Source organism: Callospermophilus lateralis, unplaced genomic scaffold (assembly GCF_048772815.1).
Source record: "Callospermophilus lateralis isolate mCalLat2 unplaced genomic scaffold, mCalLat2.hap1 Scaffold_130, whole genome shotgun sequence".
Classification (NCBI taxonomy): Eukaryota; Metazoa; Chordata; class Mammalia; order Rodentia; family Sciuridae; genus Callospermophilus; species Callospermophilus lateralis.
In genome coordinates, this window is record NW_027512473.1 from 1,483,899 (window position 1) to 1,501,196 (window position 17,298).

General features: G+C 31.9%; 1 protein-coding gene across 1 annotated transcript in view; it reads right to left on the minus strand.

Annotated features, from left to right (window-relative positions):
* Window positions 1–17,298, minus strand: part of LOC143640173 (uncharacterized) — an 83,018-nt gene that overhangs the window by 44,924 nt on the left and 20,796 nt on the right. Inside the window, 3 exon segments of the mRNA XM_077108073.1 lie at window positions 365–420; window positions 999–1,104; window positions 7,113–7,220. Coding sequence (XP_076964188.1) covers window positions 365–420; window positions 999–1,104; window positions 7,113–7,220 — 270 coding nt within the window.

A 17,298-nucleotide genomic window follows, 5' to 3' on the forward strand; every position in this document is an offset into this window, starting at 1 on the left:
TATATGGAAACAGATTTATCAATTTATATACAGGTAAAGACCACAGGAATGGTATTTAATTTGGCATATGTTTGCATAGTATTTCCCACATGGAAAAGCAGGCTGGCTATTGCATTACAGTACTCTTTCATTGCTAGAGTGGAGTTTAAAAATAACCTACAAATATCATACTGGACTTAATTACATAAGCAGAAGACCTCACAGAATTGTACAGCATTATGGAATGATATAACACAAAGGTAATAAAGTATTGATATTATAAACATTTGGCTAGGTAAGTAAATAGTATTATGGGAAACTATCCATGGTAAACAGTAAAAGCTGTTAAATGAATGACACTGGAAATAAGCAGCTGGAAACTCACGTTTTCTCCTTTGTCCCCCTTACTGCCTTTCTGTCCTGGTTCACCAATTTCACCCTGTATTTGAGAGAGTTAAGTGAAAGTTTATTTGTAACATGGTAACTTGCGTTGCATTGTTATCATTATCATTGAATTATAACATTTTATCTTTAACACAATTCCATGTTAGCATTTAACATCACTGTTTTAAGATGTATAATTTTGGGATCTGTGTGTTTAGCTTTGTAGTTTTGACAAACATACAGACAAAAAGTCAGATTAACATGGAGAAATATTGCAGCTGGATTTAGAATTTAAAAAATTGATTTTGTCTCAAATATCCCACTGTAAAATGATAATGGGAACACATTAGTGTAGAGACAAATAACCCTACATTAATCAAAAAGTGCTTTTCTCCTAGTTTTTCAAATAGTAAGATAATGCACATTTTGAATATGTGCTGTTTCACAAATTTTCTATAGCATTTTAGAATAATATTAGAAAATCTATTAAATTCAAACACAACTTTGCATTTGGAATAAAATGCTTAAAGTCTTTACTTATATATTATATACTTATATTAGTAAGAGAGCATATAATTGTCAATTCAGTATATAACTCATTCTTAAGTCTTATTATATAATATCTAAGATGCAAGTGTCTCCATCTTCACCAGGGGAGCCAGCAGGACCAGCAGGTCCTGGGAGACCCACGGGGCCCTGTACTCCATCTCTCCCTGCAGGGCCTTGGGGACCTTTTTCTCCCTGTATTGAAAAATCAAACAGATCATTAATTTGTTGTTAACAAACCTAACAACTAGCTTTATGCTACAATTTTTAAGTGCAGCTACAATTTATATATATATAATCTAGATATAACCTAGTTCCTATACTTGACAAGAAAATTGTTTAATGTTTCTAAGGAAAAAAAATTCAAGCAGCAAATGATAACATACATAAAAGATCCCTATATCGTTTTATGTCTTAGTCTTTTAAATTATTTATGAATCTAAGCAATTGTCCACAGAAGTAATTATGATTCAACTGAGAAATTTTTCTCTCAGACACATAGGTTCTAAGTAAGTACTGGCAAGTCGGATCCGATGCCTGATGTTTGTGAAAACTTGCTGAACCTCAACTCCTCTTTAGTGTCACTGAAGTAGCTATACAGAAGATATAAGGCTTTAAAAAATCATAAAATCCACTTCCTTCTATGTCCAACTTCACAATAGGCTTTAGATGTAACTCTTTCCTATTTTAACACACCTGTCATGGATTTTCTGGATTTTGGTATTTTAATTCATTGCTACTTTTCCTAATTCAAAACGACAAGGGTGTTAGTTTTTCCTATTTTATTTTTGTTTGTTTTTGACAGGGACATTTATTTACATACAATATGTAATTTAAAAAAAAGTCTTAATAATAAAAACTACCTCTGCTTTCCAGAAAACATCCTTTCAGAATTTAAAATATTTTACTTCATAAAAGTCAAACTTTCATAGGTTTTGCATAACACTGTATTCTCAATTGTATTCAGTGATTCCCTTTTCTTTTTTTATACCAGCTGGCCATCTACAGATTATTAGGTCCAGCCTTCACATTGCCCACCTCTCCAAACTTCCCCCACCATCCATCTCTTGCCCTTTATACTGACTTTTATCTGCTTTGTCTCCCAGTTAGTCCCACCCAGTGCTGGGGATCAAACTTGGTGCCTTGCATGTTAGCAAACACTATACCATTGAGCTGTACTACCAGCCCTCCTAGTTATCTATTCTCCATTTTATCTCTGTCACTGACTCTTGAATTCTAAGTACCAGTGTCCTTGGTCTAAATTACTGAAATAACTCACTGCTTTCCCCTACATTCATTTTTACTTCCATTCAAACCATGCTCTACATTGTAACCAGAGAATCAGATCATATTAAATAATTTCTTAGGTCAATTACTTGTTGCTGTTCCTAAGAGAAAGACCAAGCTTACTGGTGGCTTCTACTTCTGATGCAACCATATCTAATTAATTAATTAATGCCAACTAAAATAAAATAACTATTAAACAAAGGTAACTTGTTGATACTTTTTAAATATGTTTTTGTTTTCAAAATGTGTGACAAACTTATTATAGAACATACTTCTCACATCATTCTGAAGACTTTTTTTAAAAAAATCCCTCAATAAAATATTATAGTTCAAACCTATCTATACTCATAAAATGTGCTGTGTTGCTTTTACTAAACTTCACTACTTCACACTCAAAAGCCAAGTTAGATATTTCCTTTTAATTTGGATTCCCCTGCTAACTTTAACTCGTAAAGTTAATTGTTTTGTACAAGGGCAACTGCAAATTAAGATGAATTTATCCTCATCTGCCTTCATGATAGCACACGTAATTTCCAGCCTGGAGTCACTTGCTATCTATTTCTTCTGTTCCTGGTCTGTATGAAGTTGAGAAAAATCCTTCCGCAATCTATGGCACTCTAAATTTAGATTTTCCACTCACAGTTCCTCATAATGACATCACTTCTCCTCCTTATGCATCTCTTAGACCGATATCTACACAACTACTGGAACATCCATTTATCCTTAAGAGTCAGTCTTTATTTCACCACTAATACCCCTCTGGTTACATTAAATACTAAATCTTACCTTAAAAACTGACAGTGAGTTACACTCCTTCAGGCCCTGTAATTGGTCTGGTCTTATATTTAACCTATATGCACATCCTCAACTTTAATCACAATTTGCAAAATCCATCTCTACTTACTAAAATGTTAATTTATGTATGTATTTTGAGATCATTATTTCATTCTGCTCTATAAAAGTTCTGGTGTAAATAATGATGATTATTTACTAAAAACATATCAATTTCTGGAAAATGCTTTAAAACAATAATTTCACCTAATCCTCACAAAATACTGTGATTATCTTCTTTTCAGAAATGAGGAAACAGTGTTAGATAGTAGCTAGCAATGAGCAGTGAAATGCAGGCAAGGTCACAAGTGTTCTTTAAATTACGTTAGGGTTTTTTAAACTGCTTCCAAATTAGAGAAGAAAGCAAAGTTAATTCATTAAAAAAAAAATAAGCAAAAACAAAGGACCTAATGGGAAAATACATCAAAACATATGGATTAATGGGACTAACTCTTGACAGACTCCATTGATATTGATGTGAAGCTAGGAATTATGGCTCTAAGTGTCTTTAACTCTCTGCAAGGAATTTTCTTTTAGCAGTGCAGACACAATAAGGTAACTTCTGACCAGCTATTGACCCCAGTGCCCACATTAACATGGGATTGACTTGTAGATGAAGCCCTCCTAAATAGGATGGCCCCCATGACAGTTCCGAAGAAAACCAACTAAGGTCACAAACTCCACCTCCCAATGTGAAGGAGGGATTGAATGCCTGATTAGCAAAGAGTAGAAAAGGTGGTCCCCAGTTATCCTGGTAAACATCTATCAGTAATAAACTTGGAGACAAGGTTGTCTCCTTTGTCATTCTCTGCTTGAAAACAGCCTACTCTCTCTTTTGAGAGTGCTCTCTGCTTTTAAGCCTCACTATGCTTCTACTTTACTTTCACATATAATAAATTTCTCTTGATGATTTTTGGTGTCCGACTTTAAATTTTCTTTCATTGGAACACAAGAACCAAGGTTTGGAGTTTCAGCTCTTTGATTTCCTGTGGCCAAGAAGTTCTAATGTTAGGCAGAAATCATGAATTAAATAAATGATAGCGATGAATGCACATCCCAGTTCTGATCAGCTTTAGGCTGGTAGTCTTTTTCTGTTCTGACTTCTTCAATTTCCTAAATTTTAAGTTGACTCTTTTCTTATTACTAGTGAAGGAGGTAAATGTGTGTACAAAACAATAAAAAGAGGAGGCAATGCATTCAGTCCTACTAATACTTCTATTTGCTGCTCACCCTACATATTGCTACATAGCTTTCTTGAGGTGATCCACATGCACTGACTCCAAGTCTCTTGAATCCACTTTCTCCTTGAACTCCACTGCATTTACAATAAGGTCATAATGTCCAATGGGTCAAATCCCAGTACCTCTGTTTGCTCTTTTTATTTTCAGTATTCTTTACCTTTTAAAGCACTGAACAAAAAGAAACTCTTCTCTCAGGGCCTATTTGATGGCATGCCTCTGGAGATATGTATACACACATTTTTTTTTCTTATCACTCATGGATGTTTTACTCTATCTCTTACTGAATCCTTTTACAACTAACATCCATTATTATTCTCCATAGAATGAATTCTCTGTTATTCTCTCTTAACATTGCCTCATAAGGTAATCTAATATTATGGTTTTAAATATTGCTCTTATTCTAAATGGGTCATAGATTTACAGTCCTGGCCCTTACCCTTTTCTCTGCAATTTCATATATATATATATATATATATATATATATATATATATATATATATATATATGCTTGATACTGTAATAAGTACTTGGAGCAATTTTTTCCAAAACTTCTAACTCCTAGGAAATAATTCATTTATGGTTAATGCAGTAACTTCACTGTGTTTTAAATCTAGCTTCCCTTTATTTCTACAGCTGGTTTTCGCGAAGACAAACAATTCAGTTCCCTATCTGTATTCTTATGTGTAATAACCTCCCAATGCAGTTATAGGTCTAAGGATCAGTATCCCTATCAAAATATTTCTACCAATGCAGTAAGTTGAAAGAGGTTTTTAGCACCATTCTCTAGCCCACCTGAGTGAGTTTCTAATCTGATAATTAAGGGATGCTGATTGGGACATAGTTATTGCCAAGTGGGTCATGTGGATATGCATGGCTCTTGTTTTCCACTTTCTTCCTTTCCAAGATGCTGGGTGAGTGGGAATGTGCTTGACTTCTATATCATCCATGTTGTCATTTTGTCATGAAAGTCTACACCTACTGATAATTACATAACATTTTTATAACAAAAGTCACTGAGTGGTAGTTAAAAAACAAAACATATATTTGGAAAAAGGAAGGAATATAAGGGATGCATTTAACCTTTTGGTCAATATTTCCAACATTTTTTACTAGTTCTTTGCATGTTTGCATGAATATTTATGGGTCCTTTAACCTAACATTTTGGAATTACTTTCTGTTACTGTCCCTAAACAGACACCTCCCTGAAAAAAAAAAATACTACCTAACACAGTGTCTAGTGGTTAGTTTTTCTCAATAGGTATTTGTTGAATAAAAGAAAATGGAATGAACATCCCAAAGCTGCATTCTTTACTGTATTATGCCAAGATATGTGTGACCTAGATTTCTCAATGAACTTTTATCAAAGGGCTTGAATCTGTTTCTTTTTTTTTTATCTCCTCCATGCAGAGACAATTCTAAAATGTAAGGCTTAAAGAAAATTTCTCAGCATATATTAGAAAAGCTTTTTCTGCCACCCCATAATTCTAAACACAGGTGTTATTAAATGTTTCTGTTTTTTATTATTCTGGATTACAGGGATCAAAATAAAAAAGGAAGAAAGAAACGAATGAATGAATAAATGAATGGATGAAAGAAAATAAAGAATGAAAAGGAAATAAGAGGAAAGCAAAGCAAAAGAGAAAGGGAAAAAAACTGCTTTATTTTGAAACTGCTATGATTCAAATGTTTGCCAATAAAGCATGTGATGGAAAACTGATCCTAGTGCCACCATGTTGAAAGGTAGGGCCCAACAAGAGATAATTGTGTCATAAGGGTGGAGTGAAGGAATCAATGTTGTCACAGGGGAGGATTCATTATCACAGGGTTAGGTTTACTATAAAAGGGAGTTCAGTCCCCCTTTACTCTCTGTCAAACTCTCTTTGTTGTGTGATGATGTAGGATTGATGCTCTTGTGAAATGTGGCCCCTTGATCTTGCGCTTCCCAGCCTGTAGAACCATGAAGCTATCCAAATTCTGTTCATTATGAACTCCCCAGTCTGTGATATTATCTTACAGCAGCACCTAGTCAGAAACTCTGAATGATATCACAGAGTAATGAGAGAAAATATGTGGACAATAAATGCAATATATTTGCTAGAGCTGAGGATTAACTATAATTGAATTGTGGATGTCAAGACTTACAGGTATACAAATGCATTAAACTTATATTTTGAGAGATCTTAGCCAGCACCTTCATCTACATTTACTGAAATAGGCTGTATTTTAATCTTGAAAATGAGAATGCTCTTTCAAAAAAATATGATTAAATCAAAAGCTGGAAAAAAGTAAAGTGGAAATTAAAAAAAAAACATAAATTAAATCACAAGTCCTTCATCACTAAAATATCAAATTTTAAAACCATAAATATACCCTGAATAATTGGTCAGAGTTCTCGCATCTCACTCAGTTGAGATCAAAACTCAAGTTACAAATATACAGCCACTTTCTATGGGATTCATTTATGGATTATAGAAATGACTGAAACTGAAGTTGTATCATAACAGGTGTGAAAAGTTCACACTTTTCTAATAAAAAGCAGCAAGGTTTAGTTTTAATTAAAACTCCCAATTTTATTTTTAAAAAGGAGCAAAATGAGAAGATTTTTACTTAATAATATCCAACTCATTCACAGATATTAGGGTTTCATAAAGTGTGGGAAAATGTCACCTCATTTAATTGAATTTGAAATTTCCTCTATTATAAATATAAAAGGAGGTGTCTTGATATGCCAGGCACATATACAGGAAGAGTACAGTCAGGTAGGAAGAGCTAATATTCTTGAATAAAAAGTAATAACTTGTGCAAGGTAGTATTTTAATGTATTTTTTCCTCAACATTACTTACAGGAGCACCCTTTTCTCCAGCTGGACCAGGGGGCCCTTGGGGTCCCGGACGCCCTGGCAAACCAATTGGGCCAGCAGTACCTGCTGATCCACGTTCTCCTGGTGAGCCCTAGAACAGAGGAAAATAATTATTTTGTTATTAATGGAAATAAAAATATTACTTTCTTAAGTCACTTAGGTAACAATGGCATTTTACAGACCAGTAAAAAATATAAAAAGAACTTTTAGAAAAATTTAAGATCTCAAATATGAACAGCTGTATCCACTATTCAGGAGACTAATTTCTTGTTCCAATATTCAGTTGTTGACTTTAGGAAAGACTAATGAGATAAACAACCACTTCAAAATTATATATGTATTTACTGTTTTATGGATGCTAGCTTTTTAAATTTGTGTTTGCAATTGTGTACAATGCTCTATAAAATATCTATCCAATCTAATCTCTCATAAGCTTTCTTTGTGTATATTATAAAAAATTGGCAGAATCCACTCCTTACACTATTATTTCTTGAAGTGATTTTAGAATTTCACTCCAAACTTGCTAAATTAGAATTTCTAATTCTAAAAATTGCCTTCAAAAAATGTCATAAAATATTTTCAAGTACAACTTTTACATAGAAAAGTTTGATAATCACTATACCAAAGTTTACAATTTTTTCCTGGAGAAGAAGGCCTTAAACTTATCATAGAATTCTCTAGAAAACATTGGATCTTATTAATTCACATCTGATTAGGTTTGTGAAACTGACTAAGAAAGATACCACATTTTTTAAAACTAATTTGCTTTGAAAAATATCTCATATGTAAAATTTTTAAAAAATAACCTTATAGTTTTCATATTCTGTTTCAACAATTTATGAAAAAAATTAAGTAGTGAAGGATAAAAGAAATTTAAAAATATTTACTAAGTTATGTAAAGTTTAAGTATTATATACTTTCTATTTTTATTTTTATTTAATATAAATAGTATTTTACCTTTGGATGAGATTCTTAGATGGGTGATTGTTATAATTTATCATATTATTTTATAATTGAATAAAATGGGGAAATGGGCTCATTCGTTCCATGAGATAATATAGTACCTTTACCTAATAATTAGTATCTTTATATAATTTCATTTTAAAATTCATAATCAATTATTTATAAAACGTGGAAAAACATTATTTAACACTTATTTGTTAGTGCTATACTTCCCCTACTGTGGAAATCATTCTATTATATAAATTTGAATTACTGAATTTATTCTAATTTATATTTTATTATATAAGTAATTAATTACAGATGGCAATAAGGAAAATAGTAACCAATGATTCATATTTCCATATGCTTTAAAATTTAAAAATTATTTTGTTTCACTTTGTCATTTTATTCTCTCCAAAATCTGAGGGAATTGATCCTGCAATGGCAGCATCTGAGATTTAAAGATGAAGAACCTGAGGCTCCAAGAGTTCCTCATGATTACATAGTTGTTGAGGGAACTCCGACATTGGACTCTGTTCAGTGCTCTCTCCATAGGACCCCCCCCACACACACACACACTGCTGCTCTCTGATGAGGACATCAATAATTTCCAAGGACCATTATTGGGGAATGTCCTTAAATTCAGCACCCACTCAATTTCACCAAGTCCTCATTGATTACAAAAAGATTACAAGTAAATTTACTTCTTAATTTCCTGACTTTATTTTTCTAAATAAATTCACAAGCTACATACAGTACTTTTATCTAGCCAGTTGTCTGAATATAACAATTAAATAAAATAAATGAAAGGGATACAGATTTATAGGAGATAGAGTAATCCATGAAATATTATTTTCTCTCATTTCTGTTGATTTATGACTAATTGAACCACTATCATTACTATGGAGTAACTTAAACACGGGGATGCAGAAATAATTGGAGAAACTTTGCCAAACTATGGTTAAAGAAATTATGAAATTAGATGTGGACTTAAATAAATAATGACATTTCTGAGCTCTAAGTACATGTACAAAGACAAATCTAGAAAATAGTCTTCATATTGCATAATAATGAAAAAATTGTGTAAATAGTACATATTTACCAATCAAGTATCCCAAATACTAAAAATGCATACACAGTTACAAGGTAAAACATAAGTTAGCATTTTTCAAGTAATAAACTTCTGAAGTGCTATCAATCTATATTATTTTAATTTCATAATAATAAAATAATTTTTTGTAGAAGTGGCTTATCTGTTAAGTCAAGTGGCACAGTTCTGATGAGTGACTGCAGAGGCCAGTGCAGAAGAGAAATAATGATGGCAGAGTCTTTGGAGTGTTTCAGTGTCAAGAAGTGCAGCTCTAAATGAAAAATAGCTCAAAGATATGCTGCTAATTATTAGAGGGGAAACCAAACAGAGAGAGGGAAAAGGGAGGAATTGGGAGGAGCAGTGAGATGCACAGATATTCCCTGAATTAATAAAATGAGAGAAAGGTTTCAGTAATAAAAATACTCCTTTGTTGGTAATATACTCCTTTGTTGGTAATAGAAATACATCAACAAAATACAATATATAATGCAACAAGGGTTATTCTGTTTCATTCAGGTTACAATTGACAACCCCTTAAGATAAATTCTCACTATCAGAAAAACTGATCAATGTACCTACAAGGTATGACATCTTTTATTTTAATATTCCACTTGTAAACCTCAGGAAAGGATTACCACCCATTGTTTTTTCAAAGAGAAAATATGCATCCTATATAAGTGATGAGATATTTTATTTGTAATTGATTATACAAAAAGAGATGCAGTTCTGATAAATCAAGGCATAAAATCATTAGGTTTTTAATCCTGTCTAAACCCCAATGTTGAAAGTCTACCCAAGTAATCCAATAAATATTATTTTCTCTCATTTCTGTTGTTATATGGTATCACCACAGGCTATGGGGGTGGACAACTGTGAGAATGGAAAGATAAAGAGGATTACTAGAAAGAAGATGATTATGTAAAGAAAATTTGCTATTTTCTGATTTTCAAGCCTAAAATGTAACAATAACTGTGCAAAGTACTTTTCATATGTAAGGTATTTTAACATACCACAGTGAATCTCATCACCATGTACATCCACAAGACACTAAGTAAGTAGCAGAAAGACCAGTAGAGGGAAGGGAACAGGGGAGGAAGGAGGAAAGTGAAAGAGGAAGTATTAGGGACTGAATTACAGTGAATTATATCTCATGCTTTTATAATTATGTCAACATGAATCCTATTGTCATGTATAATTCAAAATAACCTACTAAGGACTTTATAAATGGGGAACATTTTTTTCCCTGATTCTCTTTGTACCCATATAACCCGTACGTATTGTGTTAAATTTTGATAAGTAGAAGAAATAGAGCCATTTAAGGCCACTTCTTCCTTAAAGTTCAAATTGGTTATAAACACTTTCAATGGATAAAAGTGCTTTCCTTTACCCAAATAGTTCTTCTCCATTTTCAAGACCACCAAGGAACTATTTTCAGCTTGGCTAACTACTCAACAAACCTTTTACCTAAGACACCATGAGGCTCTTTTATCACATTGCTGCCCTGATCTGAAAAATTAAGTCTTTCTTTTATTGATGCTGAGTTTAAAATTACTTGAGTAAATACACCTTCTTCAGAGTATATTCATCCTGATCTTTCCATAAAAACATTCATACACAAATACTTAAGAGTGTTTTTACTTTATGTTTTAGAATTCCAGGTGAAAAGTATTTTTTCTCTAATATTACACATCTCACTGTTACTTACACAGTATGTCCAATTTATCTCTGAATATTTGGTTACACTATCTCCTGATGTGAGAAGTCTTGGTATTTTCCTTTACTATCAAAAAATTTCCAGCCATTCTTTAGTCACAAGTAAAAAACCTTTTAACCAAAAAACAGTATTTCCCTAAGAATTAGAAGAGAAAAATACTTTTAAGTATTCCTTACATATAGTATTTCAGTTTTGCTACAATTATTTTCTAAATAAATCAGCATAGCACTCGACACTAAATTTCCTTTTAAAAAATATCCCCACTCCCTCTTCTTTGATATTACCAAAAAGTAAAATATGTACTATGTACATTAAATAATAGAAACAATAGCAATAAATATGGAACATAATTAAATCAGTGATATGCATTTATATTTTTATAAAAGCTCACCTGCTAGATTTTTTTAAAAAGCTCTCTTGCTAATCAACAGAAATTTAAAAACTTGCAGAATAACAGAGTTGATTGTGTGTTTTCCCTAAAAAGATGTGGTACTGGAATTAAAAGAAATACATGCTGCCTTAACTTGATGCATTATGATTGATATGTCACAAGGAAATAATTTATGGCTCTTTCTTTTAAAAAGAATGCATATTAAATTAACAATGAGGTATCTTTAATATTTAAGGTTAATCAAGCTATTTCAAATAATTGTATTAATGTGTCTCAAGTATAGTTGAAATGCCGATTTGAATCTATGCAAGTTTGTATAGTTTGTAGATATTTTATGCTTTTATTACAAAGTATAACTATTTTAATTTCTCCCTTGAAGCATTCATAAGATTAAATTTCAGATTACCATCTTTCTGTGAAACCTGCATTAAAATTAATAACAAAAATATATTACCTCTTTGTAGTTAAAATATTGTTAATGATCTTGTCACAGCTCATAAACTTTGAAACAAATGATGAAAACAAGAAGAGACTTTTAAAATGTATATTTGTGCCCCAAAGTACAATTTCAATTTTCTTTCCTACTAGTTATTTCAAATATTCTATAAGCCTAGATATTTGTAATAACAGCATGCTCTGCAGTGATTTTATTTTATACATAAATAAATGAAAAGTGAAAATCTCTGATGGTACCTACTGATTAAGCAAGTGATACATAGAAAATTTGCAAATCTTAAATATTCCCAAGCCAACTTTAAAAGAATAAGACTTATGAATCCTTTAATCTCAATTGAACCACTGGAGAAGTTCTGTCTCTTTTTATAAATTGAAGTTTAAATCCAATATTAAAAGAGGGTCCAGTTTACATATTCAATAAAAAACATACTGAGGATCCACTCTCTAGTGACACTTACTGGAGATACAAAATATATTACAATAGGTACCACCAGCCCTTGAGAAACCTGCACTGTAAATGAATTATGTTTCATAAAGAGTAGACATGTATAATGATAAAATTTTTGCATTGCTGTACAGTTATAAGAAGCTTTACAACTGTGCAATAAATGAAAAATTATGTCTAAGATGTATATTTAGATTTAAATACTGGTTAAAGTCACAATGATCAGAACCACAAAGGTAGAAATTTCTGCATATTTCTGTCAATGATTCCAGCACTTGGAGTAGAGCACTTGGAATACAGCAGGCCCTAAGTAAGTGTATCAATTGAATGTGCAATCTTTTCTGTTCCAGAGTCAGAGCACTAACTTTCTGATCTTGAGCAAATTCTCTAAAAGTCATTTGCTAACCAATAAATTAGGGACACATCCTATCATGAGGCTTGTGTGATATTTAATATGTTGATAACACCTGAAATTCTTTGAACAATTCTTGTCTTAAAGTATGAATGCAACAGATGTTGGAAAACTATACATAAGCATCTATATATTTTTAAATAATTATATAATCTCAAATAATTGTATATGTAAAATTTTATAGAAGAGATAACTAAGATCCAAGAAGTAATATGGTATTGTTAAAGTAAGTTGGGGGAGGAAGAACTTTCTCCACACAGCATTAAACTGTTTTTGTGTTTGCCCCTAGAGCGATGATGATTATTTTACATATTAAAAGTATTGAACTGGAAAGAATTTTCAAGAAAGGTTAAAATCTAGAGAAATACCAGTTTTCTAATTTGTGATATAAATACCAATGGACACATGACAATTTAAAAGTTCTATTTACATGACCTTGCTAAGGTCTAAATATCTGCACTATTTTTATGATGTGGCATTTTCATACAGGAGCTAATAGGAAATATGTAAGATATACAAGTGAAGAGATCTACTGCCCAGCATGAGGACTCAAGTTAATAAAAGGGCACTGTACTATGCATTGAGGATGAATAAGTAGATTTCAGCTGCTCTTGTCATAAAAAAGTAACTGTGATAGAAAGTTACTCAATTTATTATAGTAATAATTTCACTATTTAAATGTATCCCATAACATCATGTTGTAAACCTGAAATATATTTTCAAAAACCTTTTGTAAAGGCAATAATTTAATATGTATTGAATTACACATATTATAATGACAGTATCATTATATTTGAGTACTCAATAATAACCACTATGGAAAACTTAGGATTTTTTTTTCTCATTTTCAAATAAAAATTGATCATGCTTTCAAAAAAGAGGAATTTAAATATCTATATTTAGTTCCTTTTTAAGTAGATTGTTAGTTTTAGCTCCTTCTGCAACCTCCTCTCTAAATTTTCAGTCTTTTCTTCCTCACAATGACAACAAAACAAGCAACAATAACATCATTCTACATTCTTGGGGCAGTGAAAACAGGGGCTGTTTTTCAAATGCTTATAGTATAGATATTTTATCAGTTATTTTATATGTGTATTTCATATTCTGAGGAGCATCTGTAAAGTAAATGAAACTGATAAACAGACAAATGATCTCATTAGCATTCACTTAGCATGTATCTACTATGGGGAGAATAGAAGCATAAACATAAGATGCTTCTATAAGAGGTTCTTGTAATACAGAGCTATTCAAGTAGGTCAATTTTAAGGCCAAATTGACCTTCATGGCAAGACTAGTATGATATAATTCTACTCTTCAAATGATATATTTTAGATCACACAGGCCAAAAATTTAGATGAGATATCAAACATTATTAGAAATTAAAGCATAAATTCTGAATGGTCAAAGTCATGCAGTTATGCAACCTTTGGTCATTGGTCTCCAACCCTGGCTCTACCTGTCTCTCATCCCTAGCTGAATGTGAGAATGGCTTACTGAGATCAACCTGGGCCACAATGTTATGGCCACAAGAGGGTATGCTTTATCATAAAAAGTACCATATATGACCCAATAAGCCAGCAGGTGCCATCCTTCTGAAACCTTGTCTATTCCCTTGTCAGTGCAAAGAAGATTCCCAGGAACAGGATGCAGGGGGGAAAAATGAAAAGAAATAGTAATTATGAAAGTAAATAAATGTAAGCTCTTAAAGAAGAGAAGACACCAAGATGAAATAATAGCATATGAAGAGTATAACAGATTTAGAATCTTCGGGGGGAAACCATGAAAGAGAAGTTATAGGAAATGGCTATCACAGTATTTCAGTTGAGAAATACTGAACACTTACCCCTTAGCAGCTATTTGACTGTTTAATATATTCTCCCCATATTGAATCCTAACACTCCCAGGAGAAGGAAAGAAATATAAAGATAAAAGGCTTTACCAACCACCCTATCATATTTGTTTTAGTCATATTTTTAAAGAAAAAAAAACTGTTGTAAAGAGATGATTTCATATCATAAGATACAGAGAAAACATTACTTAGGGAAAACGTTCTCCTGATTTTCCTTTAGGAAAATACAGGGGGTAAGTTAAAGCTGAGAATTTGTACATGTCATATCTGCACATATGGCATGTTTGTATATATACAAAACATTTACCCAGTTTATCTTCAATATGCAGGAAAGTGCTGCACTGCCTGCCTCTCTCATTCTTCACTCCTTGGTGCTTTTTGTTTCTTGTGTGTAACAAGTCACCTACTACGTGCTTAAACTCCTGTGATCAGTAGTCCTGCCTAGGCTTTGACTGGCATCTATGACCAGTTCTTGGATACAACATCATGCATATAGTGAGCACTTGATTTTGACTTGACTTAAAAAGAACAAAGTAACAGAACTCTGTTGGTAATTTTTTTTTAAGTGCAAGAACTATGAACTGTTTCTCAATATACATTTACTCCTAGTAGCAAAATCTTTTAGAAAATCATAGTCTTAAAATACCTGTTCTTTCCTAACAGGACCAAAACAGCAATGAGAACTTCAAGACTAAATTCAGCACACACAAAAATTATTTTTCATAGATAAAACTTTTTTTTTTTATTTATAGCTCCAATTCCAACATAATTCTTTTAGACAAAAAGCATTATTTTCAATTTTGTCTCTCTGGCCTTTTAGTTTATCACTTAATACTTATTACTTTTTTTCTTATCTGTCATCCTCAGTAAAACATAAGTTCTTTGTAGGAAAAGTCTGTATAACTTCATCTTAATAGATGGTATATTCAGATATATTGTCATTCCATAAGAAAAAAAATTATAGTAGTTTACAGAGAATACATAATATATTAGAGAATATAAGTAAAAAACAGGTAAGCATGAAAGACAGGTAAGCAAATAACATTTTATTGGCTTTATATGAAGCTAAAAATATTAACAATCTAAACATGCCTACAGACAAGCGATTTTCCCTCTGTAGGCCATGATCCATTGATGAGTTATAAAGTCAATTTAATGGATCTTATCCAGAAGTTAAAAAATAATAAAAATAAAACATAATAAATAATATTAAAATATGTACACAATTTGTACTTTTTATAATAAGTATTTCAAAAGATTAGAAAAATGATAATAAGGCATCATCTTCCCTATTGAGATTTAATTTTGACTCCATGATTTTTGCAAGCCAAAGGAAGAAGGAAATTCTGCATTTCACAATTCATAACAACTGAAAGAAAAATAGTTATACAAGAAACCACACAAAAATAAAATAATTCTATAAAAGCAGACTTAAAATGAATACTTTTAAAGTTATGATTATCAAGAGATTTCTTCTGAGGATATTTACAGATAGGATCCTGTCTAAAGCAATCTCCCATATTCTCAAGCATATTCTTTAGACATGTCTTTAGGCATGTCTTTATGCTTCACCTTCTTTCTGAACACAAGACGATGGCATTCCATGTAGACCAGGCAGAGCTTAGTAAGCCCAGTGTGAGAGAATGTGATAACAGTGTGATGCAAATTCTCTGGTCTCTGTTTATTTCTGAATGAATTATGAATAAAGAGAACAGGTGCAAAATATATTCATAGGTGAATAAACAGATGGACACAGAGATAGATGGATGATTACAAATATTGTATTCACTTTCTATGGATTAGAAAACATAGATAGGATACAGAGTTTAGGGTGCATGGTTGTGACACATGAAAAACATCTATAATCATTAGGGACTCAACCTTTGCTATGATAGTTTAAACAGTTTAGTCTTTGATCATTCAAACAGTCAATGGGTTACAGGGAAACTGTAAGAGTATTAAAGCAGAGTTATCTGGAATATTAGCTCTTCTGACTCTTATTTTAGACAAAATTGTTCACAAGGGTATGGAAGTCGGGTGTGATGGCACACGCCTGTAATCCCAGTGGCTTGGGAGGCTAAGACAGGAGGATCACAATTTCAAAGCCAACCTCATCAACTGCAAGGCACTAAGCAACTCAGTGCGATCCTGTCTCTAAATAAAATAAAAAATAGGGCTGGGGATGTGGCTCAGTGGCCAAGTATCTCTGAGTTCAATCCCTGATACCAAAAAAATAAAAATAAAAATAAATAAAAAGGGTACAGAAATGTCAGGACAACTTGGAAAAATGTAATCAAAAAGGAGGGAGGAAGGAAAAGAGAGGGGGAAATTTAGTTAAGAGATGTTACAGAGTGAGAGATCTACATATCTAGAAAGGAATTTATGTAATGAGCTATCATGAATTTCATCTGCAGATAAAGGACTTTAAACTTATACAATCTAATTATCTTCTCTAAGTCTAAGATTATTTGCCTTAATAATGAAATGCAATAATATGACCATGTCAATTTTCAAGAATATAATGAATATATAGTACCCAAAACAAGGGTTGGAAGAATGCACTCTCAATAATATTTTATTTTCTTTTTCTATTTCCTTTTTATTTCCCATTTCTTCTTTACTCACATTCTTTTCCTTAGACAATTCTTCAATTTTTAATTTTCTTTCCCCTAATGTGAGTAACTGCTAAATCTCCAACATTCTCTGTTTCTGTGCATTTCTTCTGTACTTACAATTACTTGGCCAATATCCCAAAGTAAAGTTAATGTGAGATTGATATAAAATCAGACCTACCCATTATAAAACAAAGGAGTTCTATAGAATATTCCTATGCTGTTTTCCTATTAAGACTTATAATTTTAGATCTGTCC